The 23,062-nt window shown below is 40.9% G+C and overlaps 1 protein-coding gene across 1 annotated transcript in view; it reads left to right on the top strand.

Moving 5' to 3' along the window:
* The window catches only part of cyfip1 (cytoplasmic FMR1 interacting protein 1), a 188,361-nt gene that overhangs the window by 96,947 nt on the left and 68,352 nt on the right, over positions 1-23,062 (top strand). The window contains exon 23 of the mRNA XM_078222422.1: positions 17,950-18,037. Within this exon, the coding sequence (XP_078078548.1) occupies positions 17,950-18,037 (88 nt within the window). The remainder of the gene's footprint in view (positions 1-17,949; positions 18,038-23,062) is intronic.

The raw sequence follows: 23,062 nt of genomic DNA, 5'->3' as shown, positions 1-23,062 counted from the left end.
TGAAAATTTGTAAATTCTTCACATAATGTCGATTTTGTTACCGCAAACAGGGCAGATGGATCTGTCAAAATTCCATTCATCATGCAAAAAATTGGGATCCATTTATTCTGTACTGACATTATCTTGTGTTACTGGGGAAAGGAATAATTTAAAATTTGAGAAACTTGAGAATACCTACCATCTGCTTGACAGTTTCTTTCAGTTCAGTTAATAGCCATGCTGTCATGTTAGCATAATTTTATTATGAAATTATTCTTGATGGCAGTGGCACTCTTAGCTACTAGTTCTTAGATCTTAAAGTAATTCTACTGCTTTTGTGATCATTAAAGGTATTTTTTACTCAGCCACTTGGGGCGTTTATGAAAGTGGGAACAGCTTCATCTTTTTGTCGCCATCTTAGGAGTCCCTCAGAGTCGAGGATGAATTGCTTCCATACTCAAAATTAATTCTCAGGTGACTGATGAGTTCAATACGTGACTTACAGTGTCTGTCATGGGTGGGGCAGGCGGTGGTTGGAAGAGTGTTTGGGTGGGGTGCCCATGCACCCTTTCACTTTCAAAGCTTGGCTTCAGTTTGCTCTTGGCGATGAAATTCTAGGTGCTTTTCCTCCACTTCATGTGGTTTTGGGCCAGGGGTTCCCAGGTGTCAGTGGTGATGTTTTGTTGTTCAATGAGGCTTCCAGGGTATCCTTGTTCTTTTTGTACTTGTACCCAGGCAAGTTGTTTGTATTGTGAGGAGGCCCAGACATGTTTAGTTTTATCCTATTATATTTTTAAAGTCAGTGACAAGAGAGGACGATGGGCACTGTACTTCAAAACTTTTGTTTAAGCCCCTTTAACCAGTGTTAACGAACTGTTTGTCAAGTTATGATTTCTGATACCTACCCCAACATATTTTACTTCCCCTCAACCATCGCCTCTCTTACCCATTGCTGTTTAAGTCACCAGGAAATGACTGGATTGGAAATCTGATCATTTATTCTTCGACTGATTGTATTTTGGGTGTGTGCTGAAGTGTACAGATGCAGAGCTTCCGAGGGACAATATTTTTGGTACGCTCACCTGATGAAGGAGCGGCGCTCCGAAAGCTCGTGATTCCAAATAAACCTGTTGGACTTTAACCTGGTGTTGTGAGACTACTTACTGTGCCCACCCCAATCCAATGCCGGCAACTCCACATCAATATTTTTGATAGTTGCGCTACATTAAGTTAGGTCCTTACAGCTGACCAATGGTAGTGCACAACATAAACACCTGCGAACTATTTTCTCTTCTGATGAATACAGTGAATCTTTTGTCTGGGGCCATGTCTATAGTGTAATCAATATTTATGGTATACATCAATGTGCTATTCTGTTGTAAAAGCAAAATACTGCGGATGCTGGAGATCTGAAATAAAAGCAAAGTGCTGGAAAAACTGTGGTAGCAACTGTGGAGAGAGAAACAAGTTGATGTTTCATGTACAATATGACTCCTCTTTGGAATGATTATTCTGTTGAGTTCCTTGAAATATTTAGCTAACTCTCTTTGTGCACATTGCTGTTTATGAATGCATAGCAGTCAAAATCCTTGCAGGAAGGAATTCTGGAATTATTGCCACTAAAGATTCTAACAGTGGAATTGTCTTGTTTTTTATGGATTAGTAATTTATGTGAAGACAGGCCGAATTAATTAATCTTGACACAAACATAATTGCTTGCACAAAACCTTAATCACTGCAGCACCAAATTCTCTGGTGGAACAGGTTTGGGAGACCGAACGCCTGTTCTCATCACTGTTTTATCTGGCCGTTTCCTGTTTTAACAATTTATTTTAATGTATATTTGTATAAACCCTTTAAGAGCTGATGTTGTGTTGTACTTCCGCCCAATTTTTCTGAACACCGAGTTCCTGACACAGATCCAATTTGAACTCTCAGCACATAGCTAATGAGACTTAATTCAGGTTATTCATTGTGGTTTGCTCAGCATCCCACACGTTATTAGTGAGTATAGAGTTTTCTATTCTGATTTTGCTGTTTCAGCATAGTGATGAAAATCTGACCTGTTGAGATACTGGCTATTTTGAAATTAAATCAACACAGCAACAACTTGTATGTTGTGCCTTTATAATAACAATAGCCCAAGTCACTTCACAAGGGCATAATCAAAACTAAATTTGGTAATAAGCTATGTTAGGATAGATGACCAAAAGATCGAAGAGATAGATTTTAAGGAGTGTGTGGTGAAGAAGATTCAGGAAGGCAGTTCCTGAGCTTGTATATGTTTATGCTCAGATTAGCCTCTTCCCATCCTTATTTATCTAACTCCAACAACGTATCCTTCAATTCCTTTTTCTCTCATGTATTTATCTTTAGCTTCACTTGAATGCATCTGTTGAATGCTATTTGCCTCAACTCCTTGTGATAGCGAGTTCCACATTCTAACCACTAAATTCTAAGATGTTTTTCCTCAATTTCTTATTGGATTTAGTAAGTGTCTTACATTTATGATCTTTAATCCTTGTCTCTTCTGCTGCCGTCGCTGCCCCCCCCCTCTCTCTCTCTCTCTGTGTCTCTCTCTCTCTCTCTCTCTCTCTCTCAAGAAGAAGAAGAAGCATCTTCTCCTCTGTCCACCCTATCAAACCCCCTCATAAACTTTGGATGAGTTAGATTTAATTGTGTTGGGTAGAAGGTGAGAGGCTGACCAGGAAAACATTTGAATAGTCAAGTCAGCGGTAACAACGTTGATTTACAATGAAGCGCGCACAACTTTTATTTGCTGAGAATTGTCTTTAAAGTTTTACACTACAAGGAAACTGAATGTGGTAATACAAACTAGTGGAAGAGATGATCTTTATATTATAGTATTTACAGCACAGAACTAAGTCATTTATCCCAAAGTTTTTTGCTGATATTTATGCTCCGCATGAGGCTGCGCATATCATCCTCCATCGAACTCCATCAACGTGTACTACTCTCTTCTCTCATGTATTTATCTAGTTTTCCCTGAACTGCATCTATGCTGTTTGCCTCCATTACTCTTTGCAATAGCATGTTGCACATTCCAGTCACACTCTGGTTAAAGAAGTTTTCAATTCACTGTTGAATTTATTCATACTTATCTTGTACCTCTGATCCTGATTTCTGAGAGTGCCTACAAGCTGAAGCATTTTGTCTATGTCTCCACTGTTAAATCCTTTCATAATCTTAGAGAGCTCAATCAGGTCATCCCTCTTGTCGTTTTTTTCCAGTAAAAGTACCCCAGCCTCTGAAATCTTCCTTGATGTATGCAACCTCTCAGTTGTGGCATCTTTCCAGTATTTTTTTTGCACTTTCTCCAATGCCTCTTTATTCTTTTTTTGTAATTTGGAGACCACAATTGTTCACAATACTCCAATCGTGGCCAAACCAAGGTTCAGTGCAAGTTTAACACTGCATCCCCGCTTTTCAATTCCATCCCTCCAGAAATTCTTTTTTGTATGGCCTTCCTAACCTGTGTTTCTACATGTAGTGATTTGTGTATCTGTATCCCCAGAAACCATTGTTCCTCTACCTCATTTGGATACTTATTTTTCAAGAAATATGTCGCCCCCCTATTCTTCCTACTTCCTAGTTCACACTTGGAGTTCATGCGGTAATTGCATGCCCATTTTGCAGTACTTCCCTGAATTAACTGCAGTTAATTTGGTGTCATCTGCAAATTGTGAAATTTAATTTAATAATTTACATAGTTTGCTGAGTTCTGGAACACAGTAAAAGAACAAAGAAAATTACAGCACTGCAACAGGCCCTTCGGCCCTCCAAGCCTGTACCGACCATGCTGCCTGACTGAACTAAAACCCCCTACCCTTCCGGGGACCGTACCCTTCTTTTCCCATCTTATTCATGTATTTGTCAAGGTGCCCCTTAAAAGTCATTATCATATCTGCTTCCACTATCTCTTCCAGACGCCCATCATCCTCTGTAAAAAAAAAACTTGCTTCGTACATCTCCTTTAAACCTTGCCCCTCGCACCTTAAACCTATGCCCCCTAATTGACTCTTCCACCCTGGGAAAAAGCTTTTGACTATCCACTCTGTCCATGTCCCTCATAATCTTGTAGACTTCTATCAGGTCTCCCCTCATTTACAGTTCTGGTTTCTTTCCTAATAATCTAGACTTTAAGTGAAACGTTTGGTTCTTGTAGGAATCAGTTATAAACTGTGGTTAGGTTCTGTAGGATCTTCTGTCAGAAAAAAACAAATATTAAAACATTATACCCTCTAAGTTGAAGTATTTAACATTCTTGAATTCCTGCATTGGTAAATGAAGTCATTTTAAAAACATATGTTTACAAATATAAAAGAAAAATGTAACTTTTTACTTAGAATATTTTCTGCTAACTGCGGATCCTGCTTCCCAAATCTCCTGTCCCCATGAGGACACCTTGTCATTGCAGATCCTCCTCTTCTCCGACCCTCTTGAGTTTGGCCTCTCCCCTTCTCCAACCCCCCTCGTATCGCCCCTCTCCTCCCTGGCCTCTGAGTTGGAGCTTCTCCCGCCCCCTTGCTGAACGTCCCATTCTCTGACTCGTCCTCTTGCCACTTCCTCCTTCTGGACCTGTGTTCCTGTTGAGGATCCAAGTCCGATTTGAAGCTGGAGCTCCAATGTTGTGAAAGTGCGAGCCCCAGGGCTGCAGAAGTATCCAGCTGGAGCAGCTAAAATTGATGCATTTTTAAAACTGCTTCAAAATTGAGAAGTATGGGGTTATGAGAGTTTTTTTAAATTATGGGATATGGGCTTCGCTGGCCAGACCAGCATTTGCTGCCCATCCCTGATTACCTTTGAACTGAGTGACTTGCTAGACCATTTCAGGAGAAGTTGAGAGTCAGCCACATTGCTGTGGGTCTGTAGTTCCATTTCAGCCAGACCAGGTAATGACAACAGATTCCTTTCCTAAAAGGAACCAGATGAGTTTTCGTGACAATTGATGATAGTTGTTATGGTTACCATTACTGAGACTAGTTTTATATTCCATATTTTAATTTAGTTTAAAATCCACCAGCTGCTGTGGTGAGAGTTGAATGCATGTCCCCAGAACATTAACCCATCCCTCTGGGTTACTGCTCCAGTAAATTACCACTATATCAACAACTCCCCAAGTTAAAATACAGGAACCGAAAACACCAACTTTCAGTTTGAATGGAAATGGCACGAGGGTGCGCGACCAATCATAGCGCAGTTTGTTGGTCTTCTAAATATTATAATGAGGCTGTTTGCCTTCAATGAGCTCTTGAGGCAAGTGCTTTTATTGCTTTGCATGTGCACCAAGAGGAGCAAGACTCCTTTCTCCAGCTCCAGCAAGTCGGTCAGTGAGCACACCCATGACCTGTCTGCTCTCCGCAATCGCCATACAACACTCCACTCACCATGGTCCAGAGACTATGCCCCACTGCTCAAGATCAGCTGAACACCCCACCACCTCAACCATCCACAATCCAAACAAGCACCTTCAGTGACACCACCCACATGACCTCTCACACTCTTCCAATGTACTACCTTCTTATAAAGACTTTGGCTTTGCGATACCGCCTCCTTGTCCGAAAGTCCTGCAACTTGCAAATTGGTTTGCCTATGAGTGATAACCCCACAAAAAAATGTATCAAGCAACTCTTTTGTTAAATTCTGTAAATTATTTGGGAAACACGTTCTTTCATTTTTCCTAACGTCACAGCAATCCCACTTTTCAAACCCACACAAAATTCATGTCCAGGTTAAACCCAGGCACAAGAATCTTAATGTGTACATTTTAATGGGTCCAGAGGTCCTGATGTAAAGACATTAAAAGTCACATGCAGTTAAAACATTGAGATTCATTTCTCAAGGAATAGAATTCAGAGAGCTTACGTTCAACTACATTTGAGTACTGCATACAGTTCTAGTCTCTATTGAGAAAGGGTGCAGGAGCACTGCAAAGAGTGCAAAAATGATTCACAAGAATGATGCCAGAACTATCAAGAAAGATTGAGCAGACCTGATGGCCTTCTCTGGAAGAGAAATAGCTGAGAGATGAGTGGTAGAAGTATTCAAAATGTCTAAGGGATTTGACAGGGTAGTCATGAGAAGTTAGCATTTGTAGGAGTCCAAAAGTAAGGGTCATAAATATCGGATAGTCACTGATTGATTGATCCAGTAAGGAATTCAGGAGAAACATCTTTATCCAGAAAGTGATTTAGAATGTGGAATTTGCTGCCACATGGGAGTCATTGCGAATAGAATTGATGCATTTAAGGAGATGCTGGATAAATAAATGAGGGCATATGGAATAGAAGGAAATGTTGACGAGAAAGAGATCAAGTTAACCGTGTCCGATGGTTTCCAGGTTCATGTCCCCACTCCAGAACAAAAATCAATCCACTGTGATACTGAGTGCTGTGCTGTTGGAGTACCATCTTTCAGATAAAGTGTTAAACTGAAGACTCATCTATCCTTTCGAGTGGACGTAAAAGATTCCCATGGCACAATTTTGAAGGGAAGCAGTGGGAAGAAATAAATACTTGCATTTACATATCACTTTTCACAGCCATAGTACTTCTCAATTTTGAAGAACAGAGGAAAGAAAGATAGACTTGCATTTATATAACACTTGCCATGATCGTCACACTTCTTCATAAATGCTTTACAGCCAATGACGTACTTTTGAAATAAGGTCATTGTAGTGTAAGAAATGCCAAGTTGAGCACAGAAAAGTCCCATAAACAGAAATGGGATAATGGCCAGTTAATCTGTTTCTGTGATGTTGATTGAGGGATGAATATTGGCCAGGAAATGGGGTAACTCCTCTGTTCTTAAACTTTTAGCTTTCACTGACATCCAAAGTTTGAATTACAGCTCTTGACAGCAAGTAACATTCCTTTGCATTTCATGTCTAATCCTTACTGATGTTGTGTCACCTAACATTTTCCTTTGGTTAGTGGTCAATAATGTTGATGATTGGGCTTTACAGTTGAAATGTGAGCAGCAACTGGATGTTTAGTTTCAGTGCTATAAAAATATGCAATGGGTACAGTTGCAAAGTGGTTATATTATTGCACAGAGCTCTGGACTAATAACCCAGAGATGAGTTCAAATCTCACCACAGTCATTGGAAATTTAAACCTTTGTTAATTAAATGTGTAACTGAAACAACCCAGAAACTGCTAGATTGCTGTATTTATTTCACATTAGAGGATACCTATTGTCCTTCCAGCCTCCCATCCATTGACTCTGTCTACACTTCCTGCTGCCTCGGAAAAGCAGCCAGCATAATCAAGGACCCCCGCACCATGGATGTACTCCCTTTCATCATCATCCATTGGGAAAAAGATACAGAAGTCTGAGGTCACATACCAACTGACTTGAGAACAGCTTCGTCCCTGCTGCCATCAGACGTTTGAATGGACCTACCTTGTATTAAGTTGATCTTTCTCTACACCCCAGCTATGACTGTAACATTACATTCTGCACCCTCTCTTTTCCTTCTCTATGTCCAGTATGCTTTGTCTATATAGCGTGCAAGAAACAATAGTTTTCACTGTATACTAATACATGTGACAATAATAAATCAAAATCCCCACCGTGGCCTATATATAAAATTAGCCTCACAGCAGCATTGTTTCGACCACAGCAGACGTTATTTGCTGAGCAAGCCAAATCCCAGAGGGAAACTTGTCTAACTGATCATAACCTTTTTTTTGTATTTGAAAATGAGCAAATGACTATTATTCCCTGAAGCATAGGATTTTAAGCATTAGGATTTTAAAAATGTAAAGCTCTATTTTCATGAGGAGATAAAATACTTAAGCATAGAAAATTAAAGTTAAAACAGTCTTTATAAAGCATCACCCAAAAAAACCCACTTTGTCAGAACAAACAAGTAAACTATTTGGCAACAACTCCATTATATATTAACTACACTAGTCCAGTAATATTACCCAAGGCAAAATTGCTGTCACTTCAGTAAAGGTATACCACATGACTTCTCGAACAATTTCACTCTACTGTGGAAATCCAAGCAAATTCAGAAATAACTTGCTTTCTGGAGAAAAAAAGAATTTTCTGGTTTCACTCAATGGCTGTTTTATGTTTCAAACCTCTCAGCACAGATCTTGTCTCAGGACATCTCCCTCATACACACACCACAACTCAGCTCAATATCTTTTCTTAAATATCCTTTTCCCCCCTCCATCACCAATTCCATTGTCCTTAGCACCACTTTGAATTAATCTTTTCCAAACTATAAAGATCTTTCATGTTTTCTTATTGCCTCCACCTTGAGGTCTGATTAAAATTTTAATAACCTTCCTTTAGTAACTGGAGTAGAGTCCCCTGTGTGCCCCTGGAATGTTTACTGTCTCCGAGACATGGCATAGACAGATGTGATCCTGGTGTCTGCAAACGTATCTTCCATTGGTCAGTTTCACTGCCAAAGACACTGAACCACTTTGGCTGCCTGGAGTTATTCTCAACCAATGTTGGTTACTGCCAAAATCCCTTGGAGGCGCAATCATTCGAGTGGAAATGTCTCTCCTTGGCATGAGAGCCATGTCTTTCCTTCTGCCTTTCCTATCTCCTTCCCATTCTCGCTTTAACAACGGCATGTATCAGATGCAGGTGAAACTTTGGCTTCCCACCCATCAGTAATTCAGCTGGTGAGAGTCCTGTTGTAGTTTGTGGCGTGAGACAATACTGGATCAAGAACCGTGAGAGCTTGGTTCCCAAAATATCACCTGTCATTCTCCTCGATCCTTCTTTGTGTCTGAACAGCTCACTTTTTGCTAAACCATTTGAAGCTGGATGAAAAGGAGCAGTATGCATTTGACATATTCCATTCCTTTGCATAAGCCCTTGGAATGAATCACTCGCAAACGTACTGTTATCAGAAACAAGAGAATTTGGTAAACCAGGAGTTACAAAAACTGGTGTAGCTTCTCTATCATAATGAGAGTTGTGATGTTGCTCATAATGTGTACTTCTAACCACTTAGAATGTGCAACCACGATGACCAGAAACGTATAACCTATAAAAGGCCCTGCAAAGTGCACATGAAGCCTAGAATACACTGCCACGCATGTAGTGGAGCTGATGGCACCATCTTTTGGTTGAGCTGACACGCAGAATAGGATTTCACCTTGTTCTCCAAATCCTGTTCCACATTAGGCCACCAAACATATGACCTGGCTAAACTTCTCATTCGGGAGGCATCTGGGTGACTCTTGTGAACGTCATCCAAGACTTGTGAATGACTAGGTGGTGGGTAGCCCACTCTGTAGTCCCAATGGATACAACCATCCTGCACACTCAGCTCATCTTTCCGCTTTGCATATGGTCTCAATTTATATTTTCTTATAACAGTACGCCAATTCTGCATAAGGCACCCCTTCACCTGGGATAGAGTCGTGTCCCAGCCCATCCAGTACTGAATCTGTTTAGCGTTCAATGGAGGAAGTGACCATCTCTCAAGCAAGGGAATTATCTCTGGAGGAAATAGTGTCTTGGTGGGCATGTCTGGTGAAGGAAGATAACTTAATGCGTATGTGTTTGCATTGTCCTTCCCTTCCCTGTACACAATGTTATACTGGCAGGCTGACAATGTGAGAGCCAAGTGCTGTATTCTCACCGAGGCCATGGGATGAATGCACTTGGATTCACTGAAAAGACTCATCAATGGCTTGTTTGTAAATATAGTGAATGAATGACCAGAAAGGTACTGATGAAACAACAAAGATGATGGTTAGAACACCCTATGTCTAACTGCGAATATACCTTCTTGGCTGTTCTCAGCAAATGGGATGCAAAACCAATGGGTTTTTCTGACCCATCAGCCTGCCTATTTCTATTTCTGTAACATCGTCCAACTTCGTCTTTCTCATCTAATCTGCTGCAATTCACATTACCTCCAGATTTGACAATTCCATCACTTCCTTGGCTGCCCTTCCACATTCTACCCTGCTGCACGTGTCTTAAATTGCACCAAGTTCATCTGTCACCCCTATGCTCACTGACTGACATTTGTTCCCAGTGAAGCAAAGTCTCATCCTTGTTTTCAAATTCTTCTTGAGCATCTCCACTTTTAATTGCTCCACGTTGGTGGCTGTGCCTTTAGGTTTTGGGTCCTAAGCTCTGAAATTCCCTTCTTGCACATCTCTACCTTTCTACTTTTTTTCTTTCGTTGAAATATTTCATAAACCCTATCTCCTTGATCAAGCTTTTGGTCTTCTGACCTAATATGTCCTAATGTAGCTTGGTGTCCGTTTTGTTTGATCTTGTGAAGCGAATTGGGACGTTTTGTTGTTATATATCTTGTATAACTACACAGGGCCCTGTTCATTACAGGCAGAAAGAACATAGACACGCGTTGCGCCTGTTTCATCTAAAAATAAATAAATACAGCCATTCTCTTGTTCATTCCTCAGGGCATGCCTTGACCAATTAGTCAAGCTGTCTGGTTTAAATGTCAAACAATGTTTGGTAGTTAATTGTCAGTCACCATTAATTGGTGCAATCTCCATGGCAATGCCTCTATCAGTCAGAGTCCACTTGCCAATCAATCAGCTTTCTCTTCTCGTACAGTATAAAGTTGTTGCTCCTCCTAACATTGGCATTCTTGCAATTGTCCTGATGAGTGCAAGCCAAAACTGTATTTTTTCAGCAATATTCATTTTATAATACTCATAGCAGTATAGTTATAGTTCATTCAGTCAGTTTCTCAAAACCCTCTTTGGGTCCTCTATAAAAGTTGGTTTACATAGATGAGTGTATGAACTGTATCTAGACCGTATACTAAACTGTTACACTCTAGTAACATGCATTGAAATGGGATGCCCTTGTACACCCCTCCTGTTCTCTGAATTGCCTTAAAAGCACAAAGTTGACAATCCATGTAGTTCATCTAATTTAAATTTATTTTGAAGCAAGTTTAAATCTGTTTAACAGGATAAATATAGCACTTAAAGTTTGAAATATCAGTGGTTCTTTTAGTGACATGAAACCATTATTCATGTTCAGCTTTTCTGAGCAATAATTCCCTTTTAGTCGTGATGCACAAAGGTCAGCAGAGAGCATGAGATTTGAGCCTGCCACTTTGATGTCTGAGCCTTCACAATAGAAGATGAAAACTGTTCTTTATAATTAATCAAATATATTCCACTTCACGTTAACTTCTGCAGTGACAGACTAGAGACAAATGGAATTTGCAGATGTAAACCGCTTTGAATAAACAAATCTAACCAAGCAAGATTTGACATAATTAGACTTGGGGTCAGATAGGCATACATTTTACTCTATCATCAAGTTTCAAAGTTAAGGCAAAGAAATCTCATGAAGAAACCATGCTTTCAGTTTGAAGCAGTCATTGGTCAAGTTACAAATTCATTGAAAGAGATGAGAGAATTCAAGAATATAGACATGAAACATTCTAGTATTTCATATGTGCTTTACATATTGACCTATCATTTTCTTTGGCACCTTATTACTGTGGCTCAAATGGCTCCAACGACAATGGTACGTGTCAGTGAGTGCCTACATGTACTCTAGGTGATTTTTGGAATAAGGTGAGAGTTGTGACATGTGGAGCAGCAAGGATGTGTGATCATTTAGGCATTGCTGTATCCTGACTCAACCCAGAAGACAATTTGAATATACAAAGGTAGAGCATGTTCTCGAGAGAGAGGGGAAATGAGAAAAAGGAGTATATTTTCTATATTCAGGAGAGGCTGTGACTTGCACTTGTTTGCCAACCAGATATTTTTTCAGTTATTCTTTCATTTTTTTTCTTGGGATGTGAGTATCGCTGGTGAGACCAAGTTTTGTTGCCCGCCTCGAACTGCCCTTGAAAAGATGGTTCTTTCTTCTTGGCTCCTGCAGTCCATGTCATGGACGTACAGCCACTGTGCACCTTGGGAGGATGTTCCAGGATTTTGCAGTGACAATGAAGGAACAGCAAGATGATTCCAAGTCAGAATGCTGTATGACTTGGAAGGGAACTACAGGCAATGTCTACAGCCCTTCATCATCTTCAAGGTGATAGGATTCACAGACTTGGAAGGTGCTGTCAAGTTGCTGCAGTGTATGCACACTACTGTCACTGTGTTCCGGTGGTGGAGGGGATACATTTTTAAGGAGGTGAGGGGGTGCCAATCAAGCAAGCTGTTTTGACTTGATGGTATCAAGATTCTCAAGTGGTGTTGGAGGTTTTGGTCATCCAGGCAAGTGGAGAGTATTCAATCACACTCTTGACTTGTGCTTGTAGTGAGTCAGCAGGCTATGTACTTGCTGCAGAATTCTCAACCTCTGACCTGCTTTGGAGCTGAGTGGCCCTCCAAACAGAGCATTAGTGAGTGGGTTGCTGCTTGAAAGCACTGCTAACAACAACTTCATTAGTTTGCTGATGATTGAGAGCAGACTAAGGAGGTGGTAATTGGCTGGATTGGATTTGTCTTGGCTTTTGTGGACAGGACATGCCTGGGGAATTTTACACATTGTTGGATAGATGCCTATGTTATAACTGTATTGGTTGGCTAAGGGTGCAGTTGTCAGGGCCCATCGTCTTTGCTATATTCAGTTCCTTCAGCTGTTTCTTTTTATTTGTAGTGAATTGAATTCTCTAAAGACTGGCATCTATAATGGTGAGGACTACAGGAGGAGCCCAAATTAGATCATTCACTTGGCACTTCTGGCTGAAGATGGTTGCATATATTTCAGCTCTGTCTTTTACATTTGATCTGTCAGCTACGACTCTCACCAACTTTTACAGATGCACCATAAAAAACATTCTTCCTGGTTATATCACAGCTTGGTATGGCTCCTGCTCTGCCCAAGACCACCACAAACTGCAAAAGGTTGTGAATGTAGCCCGATCCATCACGCAAACCAGCCTCCCATCCATTGACTCTGTCTACACTTCCCGCTGCCTCGGAAAAGCAGCCAGCAAAATTAAGGACCCCATGCATCCCGGACAGTCTCTCTTCCACCTTCTTCCGTCGGGAAAACGATACAAAAGTCTGAGATCACGTACCAACCGACTCGAATAGCTTCTTCCCTGCTGCCATCTGACTTTTGAATGGACTTACCTTGCATTCAGTTGATCTTTCCCTACACCCTAGTTATAATGGTAACACTACATTCTACACTCTCTTGTTTCCTTCTTTACGAACGGGATGCTTTGTCTGTGAACCGTGCAAGAAACAATACTTTGCACTATGCTAATACATGTGACAATAGTAAATCAAACATTCATGCTATTAATGGAAAGGCTAGGTACTTGTAATCTTGAAACTTATTTATTTAATGCCTCTTTTATATCTGTGCTTACAATCTCAATGAACCTATGTTAAAATCCTGGATTATGTCTCCCATTTAGTGTTTTCCCAAAAATAAATTGTATGTTAATCTTTTTGTAACTTAACTGTCAGAGGATAGTCTCTTCTCTCTCTTCTCTGGACCCCCTCCATTGCATCTATCACGTTCCCCAATCCAATAATACCCTTTGGTATATAAAGCACCCAAAACGATAGACATTGGGCGTAATTTTCCTGTCCTGCCCGCCACAGGAATTGTTGAGGGCGGGGGCAGACCATACAAAGGTCCATTGACCTCGGGCAGGAGTTTCTGACCTTGGGGTGTGCGTGGCCAGAAAATCCCACCCATTGTTTCAGTTGGGACCTCAAAATGCCTTTAAGACTCATCCTATTACTGCATTAATTTGTTTGTAGCTTTACATTGAATGGATTGTTGGTCAACAGTTGAACCATGTAAGTGGGAGAACCCTAATAGGTTAGTAAAGTTTTTAAACCATTGGACATTAAGGCACTGACAGAACTACCAGCATTTAGTTAAATGATTCTTAAACCAAACTTATGAGCTAACAAGAAAACAGATTACACATATACAATGCAGCAAGAGATTTAGATAAATGATTATGATTTTAAAACACACATGCTGATCTTTTGAATGTATTAATGTATTTTTTAAGGTATATTGTTCACTTTTTAGTCGAGCAATTTGCTGCAAGGCATCATGGTAAAAGGCATTAGAAAAATGCCATATTCTAAGAGAACATTTAGACCTTGAGAATGTGCAAAGTTTATCAATGAAGTTTTGGGTGGAGAGAATATTTAGAGTATTTATTCATATTTCATGAATAGGGTTTATTTACTGTCCAGACAAGATGGATGCATGTCCAGATATGGAGTCATGTGTTAATCTGATTTGGCAGTAATCTATAAGGGAACCCGTGAGCACGTTCATTTGAACTTTGGGCTAGTGTCTGAGGTTACTAGACAACGCGGGAAGTGGGGTCAACTAAGACGAGAGATGGTTTCCTGATTTTACGCTCTAATAAAATGCTATTGTGCCAGAGGGTAAGATGTGATTGGTTAAGGTATATGACAGGTATTATTGTTGATTTACGTATACTGGAGGTGATTGATTTAAAGTTAATGGGAGTAATTGCTAAGAAAAACCTATAATCTGTTTTGAATTACGTACATCAGAAATTATTGGAGAGGCCTAGCTGCCCTATCTCAGAGCTGCCGTGACCCTTTGATGATTTCTCCGAGCAGCTGCTGGTTAAATAAAAATTAAGTCTTTAAACTGAGACACTGGCTTCGTGAGTCTTGTATTGTCTGAGATTTCTGACAATACCGACTACCTTGCAAACCCCGCCAACAAACTCAAAGCTTTATCTCTTTTCCTAAATGCTATTTTTTTAATGCTGTACTCTTGAATGGAACCCGAAAGACTGCCAGTCTTTGGGTGCCTGTGTATGTTTAATGTTGCTCATGCAGAAGAAAAGGGAATAAATATGTTATCAGTGAGCATCACAATCATTTGGATTAATTTGTCAGATAAGAACATAACATAAGAAATAGGAGCAGGAGTAGGCCATCTAGCCCCTCGAGCCTACTCCGCCATTCAATAAGATCATGGCTGATCTGATAGTGGTTTAGTTCCACTTACCCGCCCACTCCCCATAACCCTTAGTTCCCTTATTGATCAGAAATCTATCTACCTGTGACTTAAACATATTTAATGAGGTAGCCTCCACTGCTTCAATGGGCAGAGAATTCCAGAGATTCACTACCCTCTGAGAGAAGAAGTTCCTCCTCAACTCTGCTCTAAACTGACTCCCAAAGAACAGTACAGCACAGGAAACAGGCCCTTCGGCCCTCCAAGCCTGTGCCGCTCCTTGGTCCAACTAGACCAATCGTTTGTATCCCTCCATTCCCAGGCTGCTCATGTGACTATCCAGGTAAGTCTTAAACGATGTCAGCGTGCCTGCCTCCACCACCCTACCTGGCAGCGCATTCCAGGCCCCCACCACCCTCTGTGTAAAAAACGTCCCTCTGACGTCTGAGTTATACTTCGCCCCTCTCAGCTTGAGCCCGTGACCCCTCGTGATCGTCACCTCCGACCTGGGAAAAAGCTTCCCACTGTTCACCCTATCTATACCCTTCATAATCTTGTACACCTCTATTAGATCTCCCCTCATTCTCCGTCTTTCCAAGGAGAACAACCCCAGTCTACCCAATCTCTCCTCATAGCTAAGACCCTCCATACCAGGCAACATCCTGGTAAACCTTCTCTGCACTCTCTCCAATGCCTCCACGTCCTTCTGGTAGTGCGGCGACCAGAACTGGACGCAGTACTCCAAATGTGGCCTAACCAGCGTTCTATACAGCTGCATCATCAGACTCCAGCTTTTATACTCTATACCCCGTCCTATAAAGGCAAGCATACCATATGCCTTCTTCACCACCACCTCCACCTGTGTTGCCACCTTCAAGGATTTGTGGACTTGCACACCTAGGTCCCTCTGTGTTTCTATACTCCTGATGACTCTGCCATTTATTGTATAACTCCTCCCTACATTATTTCTTCCAAAATGCATCACTTCGCATTTATCCGGATTAAATTCCATCTGCCACCTCTCCGCCCAATTTTCCAGCCTATCTATATCCTGCTGTATTGCCCGACAATGCTCTTCGCTATTCCCCCTTATTTTGAGGCTGTCTCCTCTAGTTCTTGTTTCCTTTCTAAGTGGAAAGAATCTCTCTGCCTCTGCCCTGTCAAGCCCCTTCATTATCTTATATGTCTCTATAAGATCTCCCCTCAGCCTTCTAAACTCCAAGGAGTACAGGCCCAATCTACTCAATCTCTCCTCATAAGCTAACCCCCTCGTCTCCGGTATCAACCTGGTGAACCTTCTCTACTCCCTCCAAGGCCAATATATCCTTCCGCAAATAAGGGGACCAAAATGTTCCCTATGTACAGGTAAAAACGCAGTTGAGCTAGGTTACCGTTTTCTTCAAATCAGAATAGTTCTGTCAACTAAGAAGTCATCGTCTCTTAATGCATGTATTATTGTTCCCTACTTGTTTCTAAAATCTAGATTTCTTAACTTCACACACAGAAGCTTTCATTTTTATACTTGCTGAATTTTTAGATGAGCACAATGTTTTGAGTTGAATGCCAGTATGTCCAGTAGCAATGTTTATAGCCTATTTTGTGAGAAACATTCTTTGAATAATGTTGCCTTTTGATAATTAAATTAGTTCGCTTGACTTTGAGGTATTTTTATGTTGGGCATTAAACTGGAAAGTTTTGGGGTTTCTTTCCTGTTGGCACTGTAATTGCTTCTCTGACTTTGATATCACAGTAAGCAGTCACCTGCATTTATATGCTACTTTATCATGTCCTTGTGATGTCTCTGAGCACTTCACTAAAGAACCCATAACAAATTGATGACATGACTACTTAATCTATTTTTGGCCAGTTCTCTGTCAGCTGTCGTTGTGGATGGGTGCTATCTACCTTAACATATTCTGATTAAATGGCTATCCTGTATGTGAAAACTTGGAGGCTGAATTTAATCTGCTCTGGCTCAGGTAGCACTGTTTCCTTCAAGTCAAGATTGTGGGTTCAAGCTTTGCTCTAGAAACTTGAGCACAGAAGCTATTTTGGCGATACTTCAGTGCATTCCTGAAGGAGTTCTGTACCATCAGAAGAGCTACCTTTTGTATGAGCCATTAAACTGGGATCCTGCATGCTGCCTTATGTGGCACAACCCAAGAGGAATTGAATTCCCACAATGTTTGGTCAACATTTTACCCCCAACCACTGTCGTTAAAATAAGATTACTTAATGATCTATCATGGGACCATGTTTTGGAAAAATATATTGCTGCATTTCTCTATATTATGAGGGTGACTACATTTCAAAAGCACTCTTGTTGCTTGCGAAGTGCTTTGGGACAACTTGAAGTAACAAAAGCCTGTATGAATGCAAATTGTTTATTTATCTGTGCTGCAGCGTGATCAATACTTCATCACTTGTAACAAGTAGCCAGTGGATAGGAATGTGGCTGACAGTGAGACTGATTTTTACCATTGATTTCTCCCCAGTAAACACTGTGGAGATGAGGCAACTCTGAGGACTAAATCTCAGATCTTCCTGGTCTTTTCGACTATGTTGAGTCAAAGGGTGGCACGGTAGCACAGTGGTTAGCACTGCTGCCTCACAGCTCCAGGGTCCCGGGTTCGATTCCCGGCTCGGGTCATTGTCTGTGTGGAGTTTGCACATTCTCCTCGTGTCTGCGTGGGTTTCCTCCGGGTGCTCCGGTTTCCTCCCACAGTCCAAAGATGTGCGGGTTAGGTTAATTGGCCAGGTTAAAAAAAATTGCTCCTTAGAGTCCTGGGATGCATAGGTTAGAGGGATTAGTGGGTAAAATATGTGGAGGTAGGGCCTGGGTGGATTGTGGTTGGTGCAGACTCGATGGGCCGAATGGCCTCCTTCTGCACTGTAGGGTTTCTATGATCTAACTGTTGAAGAGCTTGATTTTTTAAAATCATAAACGTATTTGCACCATGTGTCACACTAACTATACCTCTACAAGAAAATAATGTAGTGCTTTCAGTAAAATGTCATATTTTCCATTATTCTTTTTCCCCACAGGTTTGTGCGTACTATACTGCCCTTCTCTCAAGAGTTTCAAAGAGATAAACAACCAAATGCCCAGCCACAGTATTTATATGGAACCAAGGTTAGTACATTCCGCACAATGTCTTGATTTACTATCAATTGCTTTCAGGTTGTAGGAATGAAGTAAAACCACATTTTAGTGTTGCTCAATTGTTGAAGATTTCAGTCTTTTTCAATTGTTCTTTCAGTAGAGAATTTGTTTGGTTTTGAGGTGGATCTCAAAAAAACCAAACCTGCCCAAGGCGGCTGAATGGACATTCTCCATAATCAACAAAGTAGCCTAATAAAACTCTTTTTTAAAAAAAATGTTGAATAAAATTTATTAAACGGTTTTCAAATTCCTATTGGCAGATCTCTGAGGCTGTGCTATAGACCAGAGAATGTATTATGCTTTTTAGTCTAAACTGCATTCTGTGAAAAAGTGTAAAATATGCCGTATCTTTCAATTATATTGCTCATGAGCAAAACACACATTCTCAATGTAATTGATTCTACTTATCTTCCCCTTCCTCTTTCTTAGTGTTATTTTTTGCCAGTCTTGCAATTTTTTAAATATGTTTTCTCTTGATTTCTATCTCCCCCTGCAATTCTCTATGGCTTTGTTTGAGTTTCTCACATCTTCGTTTACGTAAATACCTGTCATCTTTGCCGATTTGTTTTTCTTGCTGCATTTTGCTTTGTGTCTTTTTCTCCCTTTTTATATCTGTATGTTCCATGCTTTTTCTTGACCCCCTCATATGCTATGAAAACCTGTTTGCCAGTCATTGCTTTCCAAACCACTGCAGAAATGATCGCGTCCCTCACTCTACGGGATGATTATGCATTATCCTGTCACATTTGTGTGTGTAGCCTGGCAGTCTGAATTCGTGTTGGGAGGAATAAGCTGGGCCAAATAGGCAATAGAGATGCAGCTGTCAGTGCACTACTGAGTCTTAATTGATATATGTGCTGTCTGTGTTTGTCACCATTATGCTGAAGCTTGTTTCGTGTTGAATAATAAACAAACTTAAATTTACGTAGCCACTTTCACGTACATCCCAAAGTTCTTCAAGCACCTAATTTATCTTTCAAATGTAGTCAGTATTGTTTGGAGACAAATGCCATAGACAATTTGTGAAGTCTCCAGTGAAACTCTATCAAAATCAGTAATATATTTTGATGGTGTCACTTGACAGGTAAATAACAGGTGGGATCTCAGTATATCATCATTGGCAACCTTTCATCTAAATAAGGTGATGAACATACAGCAAATCAAATTAGTTGAGTATGGGGTCACTTCATATGCTGCACTTTTGCTGATGGCTGAAGAGGCCACTTGCAGGTTCTGCCGCAGGTTCGACAGCTGCATATGAAATTATTGTTGGATGTCGTTTTCAATAATGGCGCCTGTTACAAAGCCATTGATTGCCATGGTGGTGCATGATGGCCCCACCGGTGATGTTGCCATTTCCTTGTGTTGTCGATTAATGTCTCCCAGCTGCAAAAATTGATGTTTAGGCTCTTCATGCCCCACTTGCAGGCATCCTTGATGCAAAGTCTTGGGCATCCTACTGCTCTTCTGGCTCTGGCAACCTCACCACACAGAAAATCATTGGGAATTCATCCATCTTCCAACCTGGGGCGGCACGGTAGCACAGTGGTTAGCACTGCTGCTTCACAGCTCCAGGGACCTGGGTTCGATTCCCGGCTCGGGTCACTATCTGTGTGGAGTTTGCACAGTCTCCTCGTGTCTGCGTGGGTTTTCTCCGGGTGCTCCGGTTTCCTCCCACAGTCCAAAGATGTGCGGGTTAGGTTGATTGGCTATGCTAAAATTGCCCTTAGTTTCCTGAGATGCGTAGATTAGAGGGATTAGTGGATGGATATGGGGGTAGGGCCTGGGTGGGATTGTGGTCGGTGCAGACTCGATGGGCCGAATGGCCTCTTTCTGTACTGTAGGGTTTCTATGATTCTGTAAAGGTGCCTGAGCCGGCAAAGTCAACTTAATATCATATCTGTCAAAAAATAGCTCAGCTGGCATAGAGCATAGTCTTAACTGCTGCACTGGTGTCAAACTACATTTAGGTTCTCAGTCCTAGAGTGGGGTTTGAACCTTTGACCTACTGGCACAAGAGGTGAGAGTGCCACAATATTTACACACACTCATTATGATACAGCTGTATTTGCATTAGAATTGTGTGAGCAGTTGTAGTTTCGGAGAGATGATGTTTAGGATGTGAGGCATTTCTGCATGGGACCAGAATGTGCAAGGGCAGGGGCACTATCAAACCAGAAGTTAGGTTTACCTAAGGTTTGGGACTATGCATGGAAAACAGCACAATTGCAATTGAAGTAAAAATTGTGTTTGTGTACCCCAGAGATTTCCTTCTCATGGCTATTAACTTGAAAGCACACTTGTATCAAATGTTTTAAAAATCATTGTTTCTTCAACCAGCTAAACGGTCAGTTCCAAACATTAACATTGTGTTTCACACAGTAAAATGTCCCAAGGAGTTTCGAATTAGTTAGTACTTGGTGTCCCAAAAGCGTATACTAATTGACTTAGATTGCAATTGGGTGTAGTATGCTGCAGGTTTCAGGAGCCCTGACAGGAAAGCCCAGGCAAATGGAATATCTGGTAAAACCCAAACTTCAGGGTTAAGGGTTATTGGGTTGTATGAAGGAAAGTCATTCCTGGGATTAAGGAGATGAAATGACCAGAGCATGATTAACCAATGTGATTGACTTTAATTGCCTGTTGAAGTGGCTGAGTGAGCAACTCAGTTGTATCGAACAGCTACACAAGTGTTGAATAAGATTATAAAAGGGCAGACCACCCAGCATTTATTATACATGCCCAACGATGTGGAAAATAGTCTATGTATATTCTGTTCACAAAAAAGCCGGACAAATTCATTGAGGCTGGTTACCGCCCTATCGGTGTTCTCTTGATTATCAGCAAAGTTACAGAAGGTATCATTGACAGTACAATAAGTGGCACTTACACAGCAGTAACCTGCTCACTGCTCAGTTTGGATTCCGCCAGGGCCACTCAACTTCTGACCTCATCACAGCCTTGGTTCAAACAGGGACAAAAGAGCTGAACTCCAGAGGTGAGATGAGAATGACTGCCCTTGACATCAAGGCCGCATTTGACAGAATGTGGTATCAGGGAGCTCTAGCAAAATTATTGCCAATGAGAGATAGGGCGGGAAACTCCACTGGTTGGAGTCATATCTAGCACAAAAGGAAGATTATTGTTCTTATTGGAGGCAGTTCATCTCAGTCCCAGGGCATCCAACAAGAGTTAATCCGGTTGTGCTTGGCCCAAAAAACTTCAGCTTCAAAACTTCTGTTTCAATGACCTTCCTTCCCCAAAATTAGAAATCTGGATGTTCAATGTTGATTGTGTGTTTCTCCGTGCCATTTGCAGATTCTTCAGAGGGCAGTTGAGAGTCAACCACATTGCTCTGTGTGTGTGTGTCACATGTAGGCCAGACCCAATAAGGACGGCAGATTTCCTTCCCTAAAGGACATTAGTGAATCAGATGGATTTTTCCGACAATCGACAATGGTTTCATGGTCATCAGTAGATTGTTAATACCAGATTTGTTTTTAATTGAATTCAACTTTTACCATCTGCCAGGTCCCCAGAACATTAGCTGAGTTTCTGGATTAGTCTGGTGATAATGCTGCTAGGCCATCGCCTCCCCGTTTGTGACATGTGACACTGTTGTCCAACTAGTTAGTTGATATTTGAGCCAATCAGCTTGTTTAACTCGTTGGTTATTTGTGCAATTTACAATTTTTTTGCCTTCAGGTTTCTAATGCCTTTAAGCAGTATGGCACTGGAGATGTGCAGTAGGTACATGAATTTTGATATCTCCAGTGATGCCATGGCCAAGATAGCCTGTCTTTCAGGTCATTAAGTTTAAACAGCGTCCAGTTTTTGAGTAGTGACTGGTTTTGGGATCATAGCAACAAAACCGCACATTGATGTAGTAAAACACCCCAAGATGCTTCACAGGAGTTTGGAACAAAGTATGACACTGTGACTGAGAAGGAGATATTAGGAAAGATGACCAAAAGCTTTTGTCAAGATGATGGGTTTTTAAGGAGAGACTTAAAGGCAGAGGGATCCTGGGCAGAAATTCCAAAAGCTCGGGCCTATGTGGCAGACAGCATGGACGCCAACGATGCGGCGAATAAAGCAAGATTAAAAACAAAATACTGCTGATGTTGGAAATCTGAAATGAATACAGAAAATGCTGAAAATACTCAGCATCTGTAGAAAAAGAAGCAGAATTCACGTTTCAGGTCAATGGCCCTTCATATTAAGATAAGGGATGCAGAATTAGAGGTGTGCAAATATCTTGGGAGGATTATAGATTGGAGGAGGTTAGAGAGATGAGGAAGAGTGAAGCCACGGAGGAATTTAAAAACAAGGGAGCAAATTTTAAAATTTTCAGTTTAGTGCAGGTGATGTGATCTGTGTAACTGTATTCTGTGATTAAGTATTGCGTTCATTAAACGTTTATACTCTTTTTGCTTTTCTGCTGTGCTTGGATCCATCTCTGCAGTTTTTTTGATGAAAGAAGGTAAATCACCCTTTTTTCTGTTTTCGCTTTTTTTATTTAAAAAAATGATTATTGATGTATTCAGCAAGTCCTTCAGTGATGCTCCCACAGGAGAGAAATGAATTTGGACAGGATTTAGTCAGCAGGCTTGAATTAATGATATATGGCTAATAAAACACCTATTGAGCTGCAAATTGGACTGCTGGGAATTGCAACTATTGTGCTGGAAATCACCAGTTGCAGATGCATTATTTAAAGAAAGGCAAACATTGAACGAGCTGTTTCATTACTGTAACCTATTGAGAAGATATTTGCAGAATCCCCAAGAATAAAAAGTCATTGCTGCCAGTTGACAGAAGATTAAATAAATTTTTATTCAAAAAGCTTGGCTGTATCTTAGTGTCTTTATTGAGTTGTGCTGTACCAGTGGAAAAAGGCTTTATTTCTTCTTGTTAGAAAGTGATTCAGTTTCTTGTTAAAACATCTTGTGATGTAAAGGCAGAAATTGCTGGAAATGATGACGGATCACACAC

This window comes from Mustelus asterias, chromosome 10 (assembly GCF_964213995.1).
Source record: "Mustelus asterias chromosome 10, sMusAst1.hap1.1, whole genome shotgun sequence".
NCBI lineage: Eukaryota > Metazoa > Chordata > Chondrichthyes > Carcharhiniformes > Triakidae > Mustelus > Mustelus asterias.
This window is presented reverse-complemented; position numbering and strand designations above follow the sequence as displayed.